At 47.0% G+C, this 18,813-nt stretch overlaps 1 protein-coding gene across 10 annotated transcripts in view; it reads right to left on the bottom strand.

Annotated features, from left to right (window-relative positions):
• Nucleotides 1-18,813, bottom strand: part of LOC139550672 (zinc finger protein 521-like) — a 161,241-nt gene that overhangs the window by 112,343 nt on the left and 30,085 nt on the right. For all 10 annotated transcript variants that reach the window (XM_071361719.1, XM_071361727.1, XM_071361722.1 and 7 more), the window contains exon 3: nucleotides 2,454-2,663. In XM_071361719.1, the coding sequence (XP_071217820.1) occupies nucleotides 2,454-2,663 (210 nt within the window). The remainder of the gene's footprint in view (nucleotides 1-2,453; nucleotides 2,664-18,813) is intronic.

Raw genomic sequence — 18,813 nt, 5'->3', positions numbered from 1 at the left:
GGTGTATTGAGAGGAGACGGCTGAGGGCTCCACTCAAGCCAGGAAAGTCATAATTTGCAAGTGCACATTCAACAGATTTTCACACCTTTTGAAAAGTAGGCTAGGCCCTCTCTCTTATACACTTTGCTTGATTGGCTTCCTGCTTGTGAAGCAGTACACACATAAACACATGTTCTGACACACATACACTACCGTTCAAAAGTTTGGGGTCACTTAGAAATGTCCTTGTTTTTGAAAGAAAAGCAAATTTTTTGTCCATTAAAATAACATCAAATCGATCAGAAATACAGTGTAGACATTGTTATTGTTGTAAATGACTATTGTAGCTGGAAACGGCAGATTTTTTATGGAATATCTACATAGGCTTACAGAAGCTAATTATCAACAACCATCACTCCTGTGATGTGCTTTTCTTTCAAAAACAAGGACATTTCTAAGTGATCCCAAACTTTTGAACAGTAGCGTACATCTATGCGCCCACAGACGTGAGCAAGCGGGTGAGCGAGCACGCACAGACACACACTGTCCATTCAGTGAGACAGGCTTCCTGCTAGTGGAAAATCTTTGTAACACTCATATGGGATATCTTACTGGTTGTTTGGAAATCTGAGATCACTCTGAAGCAGTCCTGCCCTATAATTTGCAGTTGGCTGGTTGCGGATTGCAAAATATGAAATCAAACTATGTCTGCGTATAAACAGAGGAGAGTATATATTGCTGTCTGATAGGACAATGCTTACTGTAGCCCCCCTCTCACAATTAAACTCCTATCATAAAGTAAGTCTTCCTCTTCACATGAACTTATCTTCATCTTCATTCTGTTTACTTTCTACCCTATAATGTTAAGAGAAAAACTAAGTGATCTCTCCCAAAAATTACAAGAAGAAATAGACTGTTACAGACTGTTTTTCTCATCCTGGGACAGGACGGTAGAGGACGGTACAGGACGCTACAGGACGAGACAGGATGGTACAGTACAGGACGGGACAGGACGGTACAGAACCGGATGGTACAGGACGGTACAGGACAGTACAGCACGGGACAGGACGGTACACGACAGGACGGGACACGACGGGACAGTACGGTATGGTATAGGACAGGACGGTACAGAATGGTACGGGACAGGACGGGACGGTACAGGACGGGACAGGACAGTACAGGACGGTACAGAATGGTACGGGACAGGACATACGGGACAGGACGGGACAGGACGGTATGGGACAGGACAGTACAGGACGGGACAGGACAGTACAGGACAGGATGGTACTGAATGGTATGGGACAGGACGGGACATAACGGGACAGGACAGGACGGTACAGGACGGGACAGGACGGTATAGGACAGGACGGTACAGACTGATACGGGACAGGACGGGACAGTACGGGATAAGACGGGACAGGACGGTACGGGACAGGACGGTACAGGATGGTACAGCACAGGACGGTACAGGATGGTAAAGGGACAGGATAGTAAAGGGACAGGACGGTACAGGACAGGACGGTACAGGATGGTAAAAGGACAGGACGGTACAGGACGGTAAAGGGACAGGACGGTACAGGACTGTAAAGGGACAGGGCGGTACAGGACAGGACGGTACAGGATGGTACAGGACAGGACGGTACAGGACAGGATGGTAAAGGGACAGGACGGTACAGGACAGGATGGTACAGGACAGGATGGTACAGGATGGTAAAGGGACAGGACGGTACAGGACAGGACGGTACAGGATGGTAAAGGGACAGGACGGTACAGGATGGTACAGGATGGTAAAGGGACAGGGTAAAGGAGGACACCAAGTCCATGAGAATCACATGGAGGAAACCTTCAGCAGCTCATATCATTAGTTCTCTGAGCCACCTTGTCAGAGTATTTATAGCAGTGTTCTGTTTATCCATCTCAGGTTCAATGACACAGTCTACCAATGGCACCCTTCCTTCTCTCGTCTTCCTCCCAGGGTCCCAGTAGACATGGACGATGCCTCCACACTAAGAGGGACCTCACTATAGTAGGGATCCACTTACCAAGGAGGTCTGGTTACAGTGAGACCTCAATGACATTGGCTTTGACTACTGAGAATCTGTGTGGCGTGGTGTAGTGAGGTGCCTAAATACTCAAATGATCAGTACGGTAAGAGGAAGTGTGTGTGTGTGGATACATACACATTGTGTTGTGTGTCTGTGTAGTAACGGCAAAGGAGAATGGAAACTATCCATATAATGCATGCAAAAGAAATTGAGTTTTTGTGAGTGTGTCATACTGGAAATCCACCTATTTCATGGCATGCAATGTTCATCTAAGGTAGACTAGTGCTGTAGTCAATTACAGGCTGTGTGGTGAAGTACCCAGCTCACTATGGATTCCTATGGTATTCTCCAGTGGGGAGACTGGATTGGGAGAGATAGAACTGACTGGTGGAGAGAGAAGGGAAGCTCGGTGGGCTGAGCGTTGTTTACCTGTCAGCTGGCATTGATTAATCTTGTGTTCGGTGAGATCACTCAGCGACTCGAACACCTGCCGGCAGCTGTCGCAGCTGTGCAGCGCGGCCTCCTCCTCCTCCTCCTCCTCCTCGCCTTCCTCTGGAGAGAGAAGCCTCTTCCTCAAACGCCTGGACCCGGCCTCAGCCTCACCATCCTCCAGTCCGCTCTCGAGGGCGCACTCTGGATCTGTTGGAGTCACAGGAAACAACACAACACCACACAGTTAGTTGAGTGACCCGGAGTGGAGAGGAGAGGCTACCTCTGGGTGACAATAAAACAATCTCTAGAGTCCAGTTTTAATAAAACAATAATAAAAAGTGTAATAAAGATGGAGGTTCATTTTGGAATACTGTAACTCAAGCATAACATATCGAGTAAGGACACACACACACTGACATGGAAACACACTGACATGGACACATACACACTCACCCGTGGGCCACCACCGTACGCACACACACACACACCACTATGTTATTAAAAATGGTTTGATGTTGTGTTTGTCCTCAAAGTACAGTGTAGGAAACTAGCCGGATGGGAATATGTGTTGTTAATACATCCAGGATTGCAGGTCTTGCAGGTTCTTCAAAATGTGAGAGTTCCACATGAGAACGCTGAACTGCATCACTCTGGATGTGTCAAAGGAGACAGGAAACTACCCATATAATCTAGACTTCCAACCTGGAAATGTAGGCGAATTATGAGAAAAAGAGAGAGGGAGAGAGAGAGAGAGGCAACACGCAGGGCTGAGATTAGTGTGTGTTACGCCGTCGTCACAACACACATCTCTGAATTATTCAGCCTTGCTCGCAGGCAGCCGCGGGTCACACACATCAATATTCTTCAATCCATCTGCAGTTTTGTCTCTTGTTGGCTTTGTGCTATAGTAGTGCCAGGGGTGGGCCGACTACCGTGAACCAAGACCTACCAGTCTACGAACCAGGACTACAAACTACACAAACCCAGGGAGACAGACAGACAGACAGCACCAAGGTCCAGGTGATACTACTACACTCGTACAACAACACAACAAACCCTGCATCGCTTGCTAATTCATCTTAAAGATCTCCATTTAGAGAACAGTAAAAAAGAAAACACATATGGTAAACTGGTGGGATAATATCAGCAGCATCTCTCAGATTCAGCAGGCAGCATTGCCTGCAGTCCATTCTCTCTCTCCCCTGCTGTGTCTCTCCCATTTCAATACAATACGGCTGATTACAAAGCCATACTCACAATTAAACAATCATGGCCCCACCGGTCTAGCTCCCAAAGCTTTCTGGGTAGTGGAAGGAGCCCTCCCTGCACTGACTGGCAGCCATTTTGAGTCCCACTGCCAGTTCTCTTCGAACATTGCCTGAAACCTCTTGAGGGAACATTACGAGCAGGACTGCCTAGCATACAGTTAAGACCGCTTAAGGACATGGGGTGGGTAGGAAGTAGTGCATTAACGTGTCTGTGGCACTGTGTTGGCATGAAGCCGGGCTGTACATATGTGGGCTACATGTTGGCCGGCCATTTTAAAGTCTTTCTCTGGTCGGTCTGTGGGGTGCTCTTAACAGTGTGAAATTCCTCGGAGAAGAGGCGTTCCAAAACTCATCAAGGCCACCCAGGATTTTTCCTTCCCCCCCTCCCTCCACTCCACTCCTCTCCACTCGCGGCCAAGTATCGATGTAACATCACACCCACCATTGTCCTTCCCTCTTGGCGACGGAGGCTTTCGGAACATGCCCTCTAAAAATATCAGCGCTATAGTCCCCGCTGGGACCACCACAGAACAGAACAGAAGGTGTTTCAAGAAAATGAAAATCCCAACCCAATCCTCGCAGATGCAGGCCTCGCCGGGCTCTCTAAGGGGAATGCTGCTTTTGACTGAGGCCAAACGGCACACAATATACACTCATGATTCATCCATACTCACAGGCCCAGCAGCAGCAGCAGAGCACGACTCCAAATGTGCCACAAAAAAACTATCTAAGAAACGTCAAGGTTTTTCACAGGCACCAGAAAGTCAAGTGAAATTACACTTATTTTTGTTGAAGACTCAATCAACGGAAGCCTTAATGACACACACATGTACACAGTGCATTCGGAAAGTATTCAGACTTTTCCAACATTTTGTTACGTTACAGCCTTATTCTAAAATGGATTTCAAAAATGTTTTACTCATCAATTTACATACAATACCCCATAATGACGAAGCAAAAACAGGTTTTTAGAAATGTTTGCAAATGTATTAAACTTTAAAAAAATGAAATATCAAATTCAGACCCTTTCTTCAGTACTTTTTTGAAGCACCGTTAGTAGCGATTACAGCCTCGAGTCTTCTTGGGTATGACGCTACAATGATCTCTCTGTACTTTGCTCCGTTCATCTTTCCCTCGATCCTGGCTGGTCTCCCAGTCCCTGCCGCTGAAAAATATCCCCACAGCATGATGCTGCCACCACCATGCTTCACTGTAGGAATGGTGCCAGGTCTCCTCCAGAACTGATGCTTGGCATTCAGGCCAAAGAGTTCAATCTTGGTTGCATCAGACCAGAGAAGAATGAGGCCTCCCGAGTGGCGCAGTGGTCTAAGGCACTTGGCCCAGCATCGTTCGGGTTAGGGGAGGGTTTGGCCGGCAGGGATGTCTTTGTCCCATCGTGCACTAGCAACTCCAGTGGTGGGCTGGGCGCAGTGCACGCTGACATGGTTGCCAGGTGTACGGTGTTTCCTCCGACACATTTGTGCAGCTGGCTTCCGGGTTAAGAGGGCATTGTGTCAAGAAGCGGCTTGGCTGGGTAGTATTTTGGAGGACACACGGCTCTCGGCCTTCGCCTCTCCTGAGTCCGTACGGGAGTTGCAGAGATGAGACAAGACTGTAAGTACCAATTAGATACCACGAAATTGGGGAGAAAAACTTTTTTGTTTGTTTAAAAAATAAATAAATGAAAGGACCAGATAATCTTGTTTCTCATGGTCTGAGAGTCCTTTAGGTGACTTTTGGCAAACTCTAAGCGGGCTGTTTGATGCCTTTTACTGAGGAGTGGCTTCCATCTGGCCAATACCATAAAGGCCTGATTGGTGGAGTGCTGCAGAGATGGTTGTCCTGTCAGAGTGACCATCGGATTCTTGGTCACCTCCCTGACCAAGGCCCTTCTCCCCCGACTGCTCAGTTTGGCCGGCTGGCCAACTCTTTTTATCTGATATTTTCTAAAAAGTCAACTTATTCTTTGGGTTGCTGATTCATAAAATCACAGCAAAAGGCTAAAAACACAACTAAAGTATCTTATAAAAACATAAGCATTCCCCCCTGAACACCACTAATGTCAAACCAGTGTCCTGTGGATCTAAGCCGGAACCATGGCTTTCTGTACAGGAGACTGACCCCACATACCTCCCTTTAAACTGGTGTTGTTTGGGTAAAGAGCTGAACGTGTGGGGGGGGGGCGCACAGTTTACAGGCCCACCACATCACCACGTCAATACTGAGGATCCTGAGCCTGTCTGGGTCTTTCTGGGTCTGCTACAGCAAACTGGGTTACGCAATGCCGTCGGTGGTACGCCAAATAAAAATGTGATTCACATTTTCAAACAGTCCATTTATATATTCCAACGGGGCTATACATTTGGGTGAGGTTTTTTTCTCAACTGAGTAGCCTTGTTTCACTGCCAAAAAATGTATTTAAAAATCTAGTGTTCAGCGAAATAACAACACAATGTTAAATAAAGTTAGTCTAGTCAAATAATTAACATCCAATCACATTAACCGTTACTCTCTCGTGGGAATTCCACTAACGGTCCATATGTAGCCAAACGTAGCTGCTGCTCATGTTGGTATCTGTAATGATGGCGCAAAAGCCTTGACAGGGAGACATAGTGGAGTGGTAACGCGCGTGCAAACAGTTGCTCCCGACGTCACTTGGGTACACTGCAGCGTCCACCGAGTGGCTCTTGCTGCCAATGGAATGTGACATTTTTTAGACACTACAGTGAAAATGGTTAACTTTGTTAAAGCAAGGCCCCTGAACTCTTGTGTATGTTCTGCACTATGCAATGATATGGGCAGCGACCATGTAACGCTTTTACAACATACAGAAGTGCGCTGGTTATCAGGGGGGAAAGTATTGACAACTTTAAAAAAAATTGAAATCAAATCAAATAAACTTTTATTTGTCACATACACATGGTTAGCAGATGTTAATGTGAGTGTAGCGAAATGCTTGTGCTTCTAGTTCCGACCATGCAGTAATATCTAACAAGTATTCTAACAATTTCACAACAACTACCCTACAAGTGTAAAGGAATTAATAAGAATATGTACATAAAAATATATATGGATGAGCGATGGCCGAACGGCATAGGCAGTGCAGTAGATGGTATAGAGTACAGTATATACATATGAGATGAGTAGTGTAGGGTATGTAAACATTATATAAATTGGCATAGTTTAAAGTGACTAGTGATACATTTATTACATCCAATGTTTTATTATTAAAGTGGCTAGAGATTGAGTCAGTATGTTGGTAGCAGCCACTCAATGTTAGTGGCCTTGAGATAGAAGCTGTTTTTCAGTCTCTCGGTCCCAGCTTTGATGCACCTGTACTGACCTCGCCTTCTGGATGATAGCGGGGTGAACAGGCAGTGGCTCGGGTGATTGTTGTCCTTGATAATCTTTTTGGCCTTCCTGTGACATCGGGTGGTGTAGGTGTCCTGGAGAGCAGGTAGTTTGCCCCCGGTGATGCGTTGTGCAGACCTCACTACCCTCTGGAGAGCCTTACGGTTGTGGGCGGAGCAGTTGCCGTACCAGGCGGTGATACAGCCCGACAGGATGCTCTCGATTGTGCATCTGTAAAAGTTTGTGAGTGTTTTTGGTGAGAAGCCAAATTTCTTCAGCCTCCTGAGGTTGAAGAGGCGCTGTTGCGCCTTCTTCACCACGCTGTCTGTGTGCGAGGATCATTTCAGTTTGTCCGTGATGTGTACGCCGAGGAACTTAAAACTTTCCACCTTCTCCACTACTGTCCCATCGATGTGGATAGGGGGGTGCTCCCTCTGCTGTTTCCTGAAGTCCACGATCATCTCCTTTGTTTTGTTGACGTTGAGTGTGAGGTTATTTTCCTGACACCACACTACGAGTGTCATGTTTTGTCTTTGATCATGTCTTGTCCCTGTGCTTCCCTCTGCTGGTCTTATTAGGTTCTTTCTCTTTCTCTCTCTCTATCGTTCCGTTCATGCTCCCAGCTGTTTCTCATTCTCCCTACGACCTCATTTACTCTTTCACACCTGTCCCCTATTTTGCCCTCTGATTAGAGTCCCTATTTCTCCCTCTGTTTTCCGCTCCTGTCCTTGTCGGATTCTTGTTTGATGTTTGCAGTTCCTGTGTCTTGTTCCGCCCTGTCGTGTTCTTTTGCCTTCTTCAGATGCTGCGTGTGAGCAGGTGTCTATGTCAGCTACGGCCTGTGCCTTCCTGAAGCGACCTGCAGTCTGTGGTCGCGTCTCCAGTCGTTCCTCTCTATTGACGAGAGGATTTCAGTTTCCTGTTTTGGATTTCCATTGATTTATTTCCAGGAGTATCATTATTTGTTTTATACTGGAATAAAGACTCTGTTACTATTACGTCGCTTTTGGGTCCTCATTCATCTGCATAACAGAAGAATCCGACCAAGAATGGACCCAGCGACTACGGATTCTCTCAACACTGCCGTCGAGTTCCAGGGAGCTATGCTCGGCAGACACGAGCAGGAATTGTTTGCTGCTCGTCATGCCGTTGAGACCCTGGCCGCTCAGGTCTCCGATCTCTCTGGACAGTTTCAGAGTCTTCGTCTCGTGCCACCAGCTACTTCCTGGTCTTCCGAGTCTCCGGAACCTAGGGTTAATAACCCACCATGTTACTCTGGGCAGCCCACTGAGTGTCGCTCCTTTCTCACCCAGTGTGATATTGTGTTCTCTCTCCAGCCCAACACGTACTCAAGAGAGAGAGCTCGGATCGCTTACGTCATATCACTCCTTACTGGTCGGGCTCGGGAGTGGGGCACAGCTATCTGGGAGGCAAGGGCTGAGTGTTCTAACGATTATCAGAACTTTAAAGAGGAGATGATACGGGTTTTTGATCGTTCAGTTTTTGGGAAGGAGGCTTCCAGGGCCCTGGCTTCCCTATGTCAAGGTGATCGATCCATAACGGATTTCTCTATAGAGTTTCGCACTCTTGCTGCCTCCAGTGACTGGAACGAGCCGGCGTTGCTCGCTCGTTTTCTGGAGGGACTTCACGCTGAGGTTAAGGATGAGATTCTCTCCCGGGAGGTTCCTTCCAGCGTGGACTCTTTGATTGCACTCGCCATCCGCATAGAACAACGGATAGATCTTCGTCATCGAGCTCGTGGAAGAGAGCTCGCGTTAACGGTGCTTCCCCTCTCCGCATCTCAACCATCTCCTCCCACCGGCTCAGAGACTGAGCCCATGCAGCTGGGAGGTATTCGCATCTCGACTAAGGAGAGGGAACGGAGAATCACCAACCGCCTTTGCCTCTATTGCGGTTCTGCTGGACATTTTGTCATGTCATGTCCAGTAAAAGCCAGAGCTCATCAGTAAGCGGAGGGCTACTGGTGAGCGCTACTACTCAGGTCTCTCCATCAAGATCCTGTACTACCTTGTCGGTCCATCTACGCTGGACCGGTTCGGCTGCTTCCTGCAGTGCCTTGATAGACTCAGGGGCTGAGGGTTGTTTTATGGACGAAGCATGGGCTCGGAAACATGACATTCCTCTCAGACAGTTAGGGAAGCCCACGCCCATGTTCGCCTTAGATGGTAGTCTTCTCCCCAGTATCAGATGTGAGACACTACCTTTAACCCTCACAGTATCTGGTAACCACAGTGAGACCATTTCCTTTTTGATTTTTCGTTCACCTTTTACACCTGTTGTTTTGGGTCATCCCTGGCTAGTATGTCATAATCCTTCTATTAATTGGTCTAGTAATTCTATTCTATCCTGGAACGTTTCTTGTCATGTGAAGTGTTTAATGTCTGCTATCCCTCCTGTGTCTTCTGTCCCCTCTACTCAGGAGGAACCTGGTGATTTGACAGGAGTGCCGGAGGAATATCATGATCTGCGCACGGTCTTCAGTCGGTCCAGAGCCAGCTCCCTTCCTCCTCACCGGTCGTATGATTGTTGTATTGATCTCCTTCCGGGGACCACTCCCCCTCGGGGTAGACTATACTCTCTGTCGGCTCCCGAACGTAAGGCTCTCGAGGATTATCTGTCTGTTTCTCTCGACGCCGGTACCGTGGTGCCTTCTTCCTCTCCCGCCGGAGCGGGATTTTTCTTTGTTAAGAAGAAGGACGGTACTCTGCGCCCCTGCGTGGATTATCGAGGGCTGAATGACATAACGGTTAAGAATCGTTATCCGCTTCCCCTTATGTCGTCAGCCTTCGAGATTTTGCAGGGAGCCAGGTGCTTTACTAAGTTGGACCTTCGTAACGCTTACCATCTCGTACGCATCAGAGAGGGGGACGAGTGGAAAACGGCGTTTAACACTCCGTTAGGGCATTTTGAATACCGGGTTCTGCCGTTCGGTCTCGCTAATGCTCCAGCTGTCTTTCAGGCAGTAGTTAATGATGTACTGAGAGACATGCTGAACATTTTTGTTTTCGTTTACCTTGACGATATCCTGATTTTTTCACCGTCACTCGAGATTCATGTTCAGCACGTTCGACGTGTACTCCAGCGCCTTTTAGAGAATTGTCTCTACGTGAAGGCTGAGAAGTGCGCCTTTCATGTCTCCTCTGTCACTTTTCTCGGTTCTGTTATTTCCGCTGAAGGCATTCAGATGGATCCCGCTAAGGTCCAGGCTGTCAGCGATTGGCCCGTCCCTAAGTCACGTGTCGAGTTGCAGCGTTTTCTCGGTTTCGCTAATTTCTATCGGCGTTTCATTCGTAATTTCGGTCAAGTGGCTGCCCCTCTCACCGCTCTGACTTCTGTCAAGACTTGCTTTAAGTGGTCCGGTTCCGCCCAGGGAGCTTTTGATCTCCTCAAGAAGCGTTTTACATCCGCTCCTATCCTTGTTACTCCTGACGTCACTAAACAATTCATTGTCGAGGTTGACGCTTCAGAGGTGGGCGTGGGAGCCATTCTGTCTCAGCGCTTCCAGTCTGACGATAAGGTCCATCCTTGCGCTTACTTTTCTCATCGCCTGTCGCCATCGGAACGCAACTATGATGTGGGTAACCGCGAACTGCTCGCCATCCGCTTAGCCATAGGCGAATGGCGACAGTGGTTGGAGGGGGCGACCGTCCCTTTTGTCGTTTGGACTGACCATAAGAACCTTGAGTACATCCGTTCGGCCAAACGACTTAATGCACGTCAAGCTCGTTGGGCGTTGTTTTTCGCTCGTTTCGAGTTCGTGATTTCCTATCGTCCGGGAAATAAGAACACCAAGCCTGATGCCTTATCCCGTCTCTTTAGTTCTTCTGTGGCTTCTACCGACCCCGAGGGGATTCTCCCTGAAGGGCGTGTTGTCGGGTTGACTGTCTGGGGAATTGAGAGACAGGTAAAGCAAGCACTCACTCACACTGCGTCGCCGCGCGCTTGTCCTAGTAACCTTCTGTTCGTTCCTGTCTCTACTCGTCTGGCTGTTCTTCAGTGGGCTCACTCTGCCAAGTTAGCTGGCCACCCCGGCGTTCGGGGTACGCTTGCTTCTATTCGCCAGCGGTTTTGGTGGCCTACTCAGGAGCGGGACACGCGTCGTTTCGTGGCTGCTTGTTCGGACTGCGCGCAGACTAAGTCAGGTAACTCTCCTCCTGCCGGTCGTCTCAGACCGCTTCCCATTCCTTCTCGACCATGGTCTCACATCGCCTTAGACTTTATTACCGGTCTGCCTTCGTCTGCGGGGAAGACTGTGATTCTTACGGTTATCGATAGGTTCTCTAAGGCGGCACATTTCATTCCCCTCGCTAAGCTTCCTTCCGCTAAGGAGACGGCACAAATCATCATTGAGAATGTGTTCAGAATTCATGGCCTCCCGTTAGACGCCGTTTCAGACAGAGGTCCGCAATTCACGTCACAGTTTTGGAGGGAGTTCTGTCGTTTGATTGGTGCTTCCGTCAGTCTCTCTTCCGGGTTTCATCCCCAGTCTAACGGTCAAGCAGAAAGGGCCAATCAGTCGATTGGTCGCATTTTACGCAGCCTTTCGTTTCGAAACCCTGCGTCTTGGGCAGAACAGCTCCCCTGGGCTGAGTACGCTCACAACTCGCTTCCTTCGTCTGCTACCGGGCTGTCCCCGTTTCAGAGTAGTCTTGGCTACCAGCCTCCTCTGTTTTCGTCCCAGCTCGCCGAGTCCAGCGTTCCCTCCGCTCAGGCTTTTGTCCAACGTTGTGAGCGCACCTGGAGGAGGGTCAGGTCTGCACTTTGCCGTTACAGGGCGCAGACTGTGAGAGCCGCCAATAAGCGTAGGATTAAGAGTCCTAGGTATTGTCGCGGTCAGAGAGTGTGGCTTTCCACTCGTAACCTTCCCCTTACGACAGCTTCTCGCAAGTTGACTCCGCGGTTCATTGGTCCGTTCCGTGTCTCTCAGGTCGTCAATCCTGTCGCTGTGCGACTGCTTCTTCCGCAACATCTTCGTCGCGTCCACCCTGTCTTCCATGTCTCCTGTGTCAAGCCTTTTCTTCGCGCCCCCGTTCGTCTTCCCTCCCCCCCCCCCCGTCCTTGTCGAGGGCGCTCCTATTTACAAGGTACGGAAGATCATGGACATGCGTTCTCGGGGACGTGGTCACCAGTACTTAGTGGATTGGGAGGGTTACGGTCCTGAGGAGAGGAGTTGGGTTCCATCTCGGGACGTGCTGGACCGTTCGTTGATCGATGATTTCCTTCGTTGCCGCCAGGGTTCCTCCTCGAGTGCGCCAGGAGGCGCTCGGTGAGTGGGGGGGTACTGTCATGTTTTGTCTTTGATCATGTCTTGTCCCTGTGCTTCCCTCTGCTGGTCTTATTAGGTTCTTTCTCTTTCTCTCTCTCTATCGTTCCGTTCATGCTCCCAGCTGTTTCTCATTCTCCCTACGACCTCATTTACTCTTTCACACCTGTCCCCTATTTTGCCCTCTGATTAGAGTCCCTATTTCTCCCTCTGTTTTCCGCTCCTGTCCTTGTCGGATTCTTGTTTGATGTTTGCAGTTCCTGTGTCTTGTTCCGCCCTGTCGTGTTCTTTTGCCTTCTTCAGATGCTGCGTGTGAGCAGGTGTCTATGTCAGCTACGGCCTGTGCCTTCCTGAAGCGACCTGCAGTCTGTGGTCGCGTCTCCAGTCGTTCCTCTCTATTGACGAGAGGATTTCAGTTTCCTGTTTTGGATTTCCATTGATTTATTTCCAGGAGTATCATTATTTGTTTTATACTGGAATAAAGACTCTGTTACTATTACGTCGCTTTTGGGTCCTCATTCATCTGCATAACAACGAGAGCCCTCACCTCCTCCCTGTAGGCCGTCTCGTCGTTGTTGGTAATCAAGCCTACCACTGTAGTGTCATCTGCAAACTTAATGATTGAGTTGGAGGCGTGCATGGCCACGCAGTCATGGGTGAACAGGGAGTACAGGAGAGGGCTGAGAACGCACCCTTGTGGGGCCCCAGTGTTGAGGATCAGCGGGATGGAGATGTTGTTTCTTACCCCCTTACCCCCGTTAGGAAGACCCAGTTGCACATGGCGGGGTCGAGACCCAGGGTCTCGAGCTTAATGACGATTTTGGAGGGTACTATGGTGTTAAATGCTGAGCTGTAGTCGATGAACAGCATTCTTACATAGGTATTCCTCTTGTCCAGATGTGTTAGGGCATTGTGCAGTGTGATTGCGATTGCGTCGTCTGTGGACCTATTGGGGAGGTAAGCAAATTGGAGTGGGTCTAGGATGTCAGGTAGGGTGGAGGTGATATGATCCTTGACTAGTCTCTCAAAGCACTTCATGATGACGGAGGTGAGTGCTACGGGGCGATAGTCATTTAGCTCGGTTACCTTAGCTTTCTTGGGAACTGGAACAATGGTGGCCCTCTTGAAGCATGTGGGAACAGCAGACTGGGATAGGGATTGATTGAATATGTCCGTAAACACACCAGCCAGCTGGTCTGCGCATGCTCTGAGAAAGCGGCTAGGGATGCCGTCTGGGCCGGCAGCCTTGCGAAGGTTAACACGTTTAAATGCTTTACTCACGTTGGCTGCGGTGAAGGAGAGCCTGCAGGTTTTGGTAGTTGGCACTGTATTGTCGTTGGCACTGTATTGTCCTCAAAGCGAGCAAAGAAGTTGTTTAGTTTGTCTGGGAGCAGGACATCGTGGTCTGCGACGGGGCTGGTTTTCTTTTTGTAGTCCTTAACTTCACTAGGGTAGGGGGCAGCATTGGGAATTTTGGATGAAAAGCGTGCCCAAATTAAACTGCCTGCTACTCAGCCATAAATATGCATATAATTAGTAGATTTGGATAGAAAACACTCTGAAGTTTCTAAAAATGTTTGAATGATGTCTGTGAGTATAACAGAACTCATATGGCAGGCAAAACCCTGAGAAAAAATCCAACCAGGAAGTGGGAAATCTGAGGTTTGTAGTTTTTCAACTCTTGGCCTTTCGAATACACAGTGTCTATGGGGTCATATTGCACTTCCTACGGCTTCCACTAGATGTCAACAGTCTTTAGAACCTTGTTTGATGCTTCTACTGTGAAGTGGGGGCGAATGAGAGGGGAATGAGTCAGAGGTCTGCCAGAGAGCCACGAGCTCAGTCTCGCGCGTTCACATGAGAGCGAGCTCTGTTCCATTGCAATTCTACAGACAAAGGAATTCTCCGGTGGGAACATTATTGAAGATTTATGTTAACTTCTTATGGCTGCAGGGGCAGTATTGAGTAGCTTGGATGAAAGGTGCACAGAGGTGCCCAGAGTAAACGGCCTGCTCCTCAAGCAAAGCTGCTAATATATGCATATTATTATTAGTATTGGATAGAAAACACTCTGAAGTTTCTAAAACTGTTTGAATTATGTCTGTGAGTATAACAGAACTCATATGGCAGGCAAAAACCTGAGAAGAAATCCAACCAGGAAGTGAGAATTATGAGGTTGGTCGATTTTCAACTCATCGCCTATTGAAAACACTGTAGGATATGGATTTGTTTGCACTTCCTACGGCTTCCACTAGATGTAAACAGTCTGTAGAACGTTGAATGAAGCTTCTACTGTGATGTTGAGCCGGATGGGAGCTGTTTGAGTCAGTGGTCTGGCAGAGTGCCAGGTTCTGGTCATGCGCATTCCACATGATATCGACTTGCGTTCCATTACTTCTATAGACACAAAGGAGTTCTCCGGTTGGAACGTTATTGAATATTTATGATAACAACATCCTAAAGATTGATTCTATACTTAGTTTGACAAGTTTATTCGACCTGTAATATAACTTTTTGAAGTTTTCGTCCGACGTTCGCCTGGACCTGCAAGAGCGTTTGGATATGTGTACTAAACGCGCTAACAAAAGTAGCTACTTGGACATAAATGATGGATATTACCGAATAAAACAAACATTTCTTGTGGAAGTGGGAGTCCTGGGAGTGCATTCCGACGAAGATCAGCAAAGGTAAGTGAAGATTTATAATGCTTTTTATGAGTTTTGTTGACTGCATAATTTGGCGGGTAACTGTATGGCTTACTTATGTGGCTGAACGCTGTTCTCAGATTATTGAATATTGTGCTATGCCGTAAAGATTTTTGAAATCTGACACAGCGGTTGCATTAAGAACAAGTGTATCTTTAATTCTATGTAAAACATGTATCTTTCGTCAAAGTTTATGATGAGTATTTATGTTATTTGATGTGGCTCTCTGCAATTTCTCCGGATATTTTGGAGTCATTTCTGAACATGGCGCCAATGTAAACTGAGGTTTTTGGATATAAATATGAACTTAATCGAACAAAACATATATGTATTGTGTAACATGAAGTCCTATGAGGGTCATCTGATGAAGATCATCAAAGGTTAATTTGATTAATTTTATCTCTATTTGTGCTTTTTGTGACTCCTATCTTTGGCTGAGAAAATGGCTGTGTTTATTCTGTGGCTTGGTGGTGACCTAACATAATCGTTTGTCGTTTCGCTGTAAAGCATATTTGAAATCGGACACTGTTCTGGGTTCTGGGTTCTGGGATTAACAACAATATTACCTTTAAAACGGTATAAGATACATGTATGTTTGAGGAATGTATGTTTGAGGAATTTTAATTATGAGATTTCTGTTGTTTTGAATTTGGCGCCCTGCACTTTCACTGGCTGTTGTCATATCATCCCGTTAACGGGATTGCAGCCATAAGAAGTTTTAATAGTTGCTGTGGGTACAACATCACCGATGCACTTGCTAATAAACTCGCTCACTGAATCAGCGTATTCATCAATGTTATTGTCCGACGTTATGCGGAACATATCCCAGTCCACAACCAGCAATTGAGAGACGAGCTTAAAATTTTCTTTACTGACCATCATTTTCACTTGTCTGACCGCTTGCATGATGACGAGTTTCTCACACGACTTGCCTATCTGGGTGATGTTTTTTCTCGACCGAATGATCTGAATCTAGGATTACAGGGACTCTCCGAAACTATATTCAATGTGCTGGACAAAATTGAGACTATGATTAAGAAGTTGGAGCTCTTCTCTGTCTGCATTACCAAGGACACAGGTCTTTCCATCATTGTATGATTCTTTGTGTGCAAATGAACTCAAGCTTACGGACAATGTCAAATGTGATATAGCGAAGCACTTGAGTGAGTTGGGTGCGCAATTACGCAGGTTCTTTCCTGAAATGGATGACACAAACAACTGGATTTGTTATCCCTTTCATGCCCTGCCTCCAGTCCACTTACCGATAAGTGAACAAGAGAGCCTCATCGAAATTGCAATAAGCGGTTCTGTGAAAATTGGATTTAATCAGAAGCCATTGACAGATTTCTGGACAGGGCTGCGCTCAGATTATCCTGCCTTGGCAAATCGCGCTGTTAAGACACTGATGCCCTTTTCAACCACGTACCTATGTGAGAGTGAATTCTCGGCCCTGACCAACATGAAAACTAAATACAGGCACAGACTGTGTGTGGAAAATGATTTAAGACTGAGACTCTCTCCAATACAACCCAACATTGCAGAGTTATGTGCATCCTTTCAAGCACACCCTTCTCATGAACCTGTGGTGAGTTACTCACAATTTTCCATGAACATAAAAGGTTTTATATGTAAGATGGTTAAATAAAGAGCAAAATTATTGATTATTATTATATTATTATTTGTGCCCTGGTGCTATAAGAGCTCTTTGTCACTTCCCACGAGCCGGGTTGTGACAAAAACTCACACTCATTCTTATGTTTAATAAATGTATTGTATAGTTTGTGTGTGGCAGGCTTACAATGATGGCAAAAAACAACATTTGAGAGTGCGCTGACCCTGGTGCTAGAGGGGGTACGCAGCTGGAGGTTGAATGTTTGAAGGGGTATGAGGCTATAAAAAGTTTGGGAACCACTGTCCTACAGTAATCTATCAGATCGGGACATGCTCTTATACCAGGCCTCTACAGGCTGGACAGAATAACAACACATCTACTGCTGCTTGGAGGGGCTGACAGTCACACACAGAAGACAGCTATGGTGTTATACTGTATTTAAATTTTTTGCTGTCTATTCCACTGCTCTGGACATTTCTGGCATCCATTGGTGTGACGATTTTAATTATTTCAAGTTGCAGTTGGAATGGATACTTATATCAGTATAGAATAGTATAGTCACCAGAGTTCACCAGAGATGGAAAACATTGGCTACATTCATCTAAATTAAATCCACAAATCCATATGTTAAGGTCAGGTGGATATCTGTATATTGATTCAATAAGACCACAGAATGTATCTACAGAGTGAACTGCATTCTAAAAAGCTACAGTGGATATTATTGGGAGTTAAAAGCTCGTAGATGATTAGTAAATCAAAATATGAAATTCTGGCTAGTGATTGACGCCATTTTGAGTCGCCCAGTAACATCTTCCTGGGGTCCATCCATCATCCATTTCCTGTCTGTTAAGGTGCATTGACATTTATCATCCCACAACTTTCATCTTGTGAGTCGCAGCCCCCCGGACCCCCCTGGACCCCCCTGGACCTCCCACCTTTATATTATTGAATATTTTTGCTCTTAAATATTTATAATCTTTTAATTGATGTTTTCCTCTATGCTCCCTTCACCCCCACCAGGGAACCAGCAGGACCCCAGCAGAGCCGGGCCCCCCATGCCCCCTCACGGCCTCCCACTGAGCACTGAGAGAGACAGGTGGGGCCACTTTGGCCATTGGGAGAGGGGAAGGAGAGGAGGGAGAAATGAAGGGAGGATGGGGCTGGGGAGAGATAGAGATGGGGGAGAGAGAGAAAGGATAGAGTGAAAGAAACTGAGAGAGAAAAAGAGATATTGAGAAAAGCAGAGTACAGTGGAGCGAGAGAAAGTGAGTTTTCGAGAGGTAGACATACCTGCTCGCTGGCTGACACTATAGCTCTTTAAATGCTACACTGGAGGGCTCTCGAATATTTCTAATTCAAATTCATTCAAATCCATCCAAAACATAAAGGTTGAAGACATGGCACTAAAAATGACCCCGGTGTGGTGCCATGCTTTCTCTTGCTCCTGCTACGTCTCTACTGGACTGTACGTCTAGTTCCATAAGGTTCACTGGGAGTCCTTCAGTTCAACCATCTCCATACTCATTTTCTCTCATTTCCAAGAGAGTAAGATCGTGTGGATGGTCCCTCTCTCCTCAGCCCTCCCCTCCACTCATTTGCCATGCTACCCCCCCCCACCATCAACCCCCAAGTTCAAATTAAGAATTTATTTTAACCAGCGAGCAGCTTCTGTTGACACATATCGGCAGGCCTGATCAAAGGCACACTCCTTTATCAGAGTGAGGAGGGCTGTCAGAAATAGGACATTAAGATTGAAAAACCTTCACACGGATGCTGCCGCCCGCCTGCCACCTCATTATTAACAAATCCTTAAACTAAATTTTTTTCTGAGAGAGGAGCGGGAGAGATCTCGCAATATAGGTCACACTGCCAGCCACATTACAGTACATTCTAATGCCACATGTGAATGCCTCCGAATGTATCTATGTACAGTATCTATCCTCTCCTCCTCTATGTGGCTGCATGGAATTTGGGGTCCCTCCACTTAGCCCGACGTCACTTGTCATGACCTAGCTCTGAGACTCTGAGAGCAGAGAGATCAACTGATCACAGATCATTAAAGACTTAACTTGATCTATCTCTGAGACTCTGAGAGCAGAGAGATCAACTGATACCACATTATTAAAGATAATCAGGT

Source organism: Salvelinus alpinus, chromosome 23, assembly GCF_045679555.1.
Source record: "Salvelinus alpinus chromosome 23, SLU_Salpinus.1, whole genome shotgun sequence".
Lineage (NCBI taxonomy): Eukaryota > Metazoa > Chordata > Actinopteri > Salmoniformes > Salmonidae > Salvelinus > Salvelinus alpinus.
Note: the sequence above shows the minus strand (reverse complement) of the source record. Positions and strands in the feature narration are given on the sequence as shown.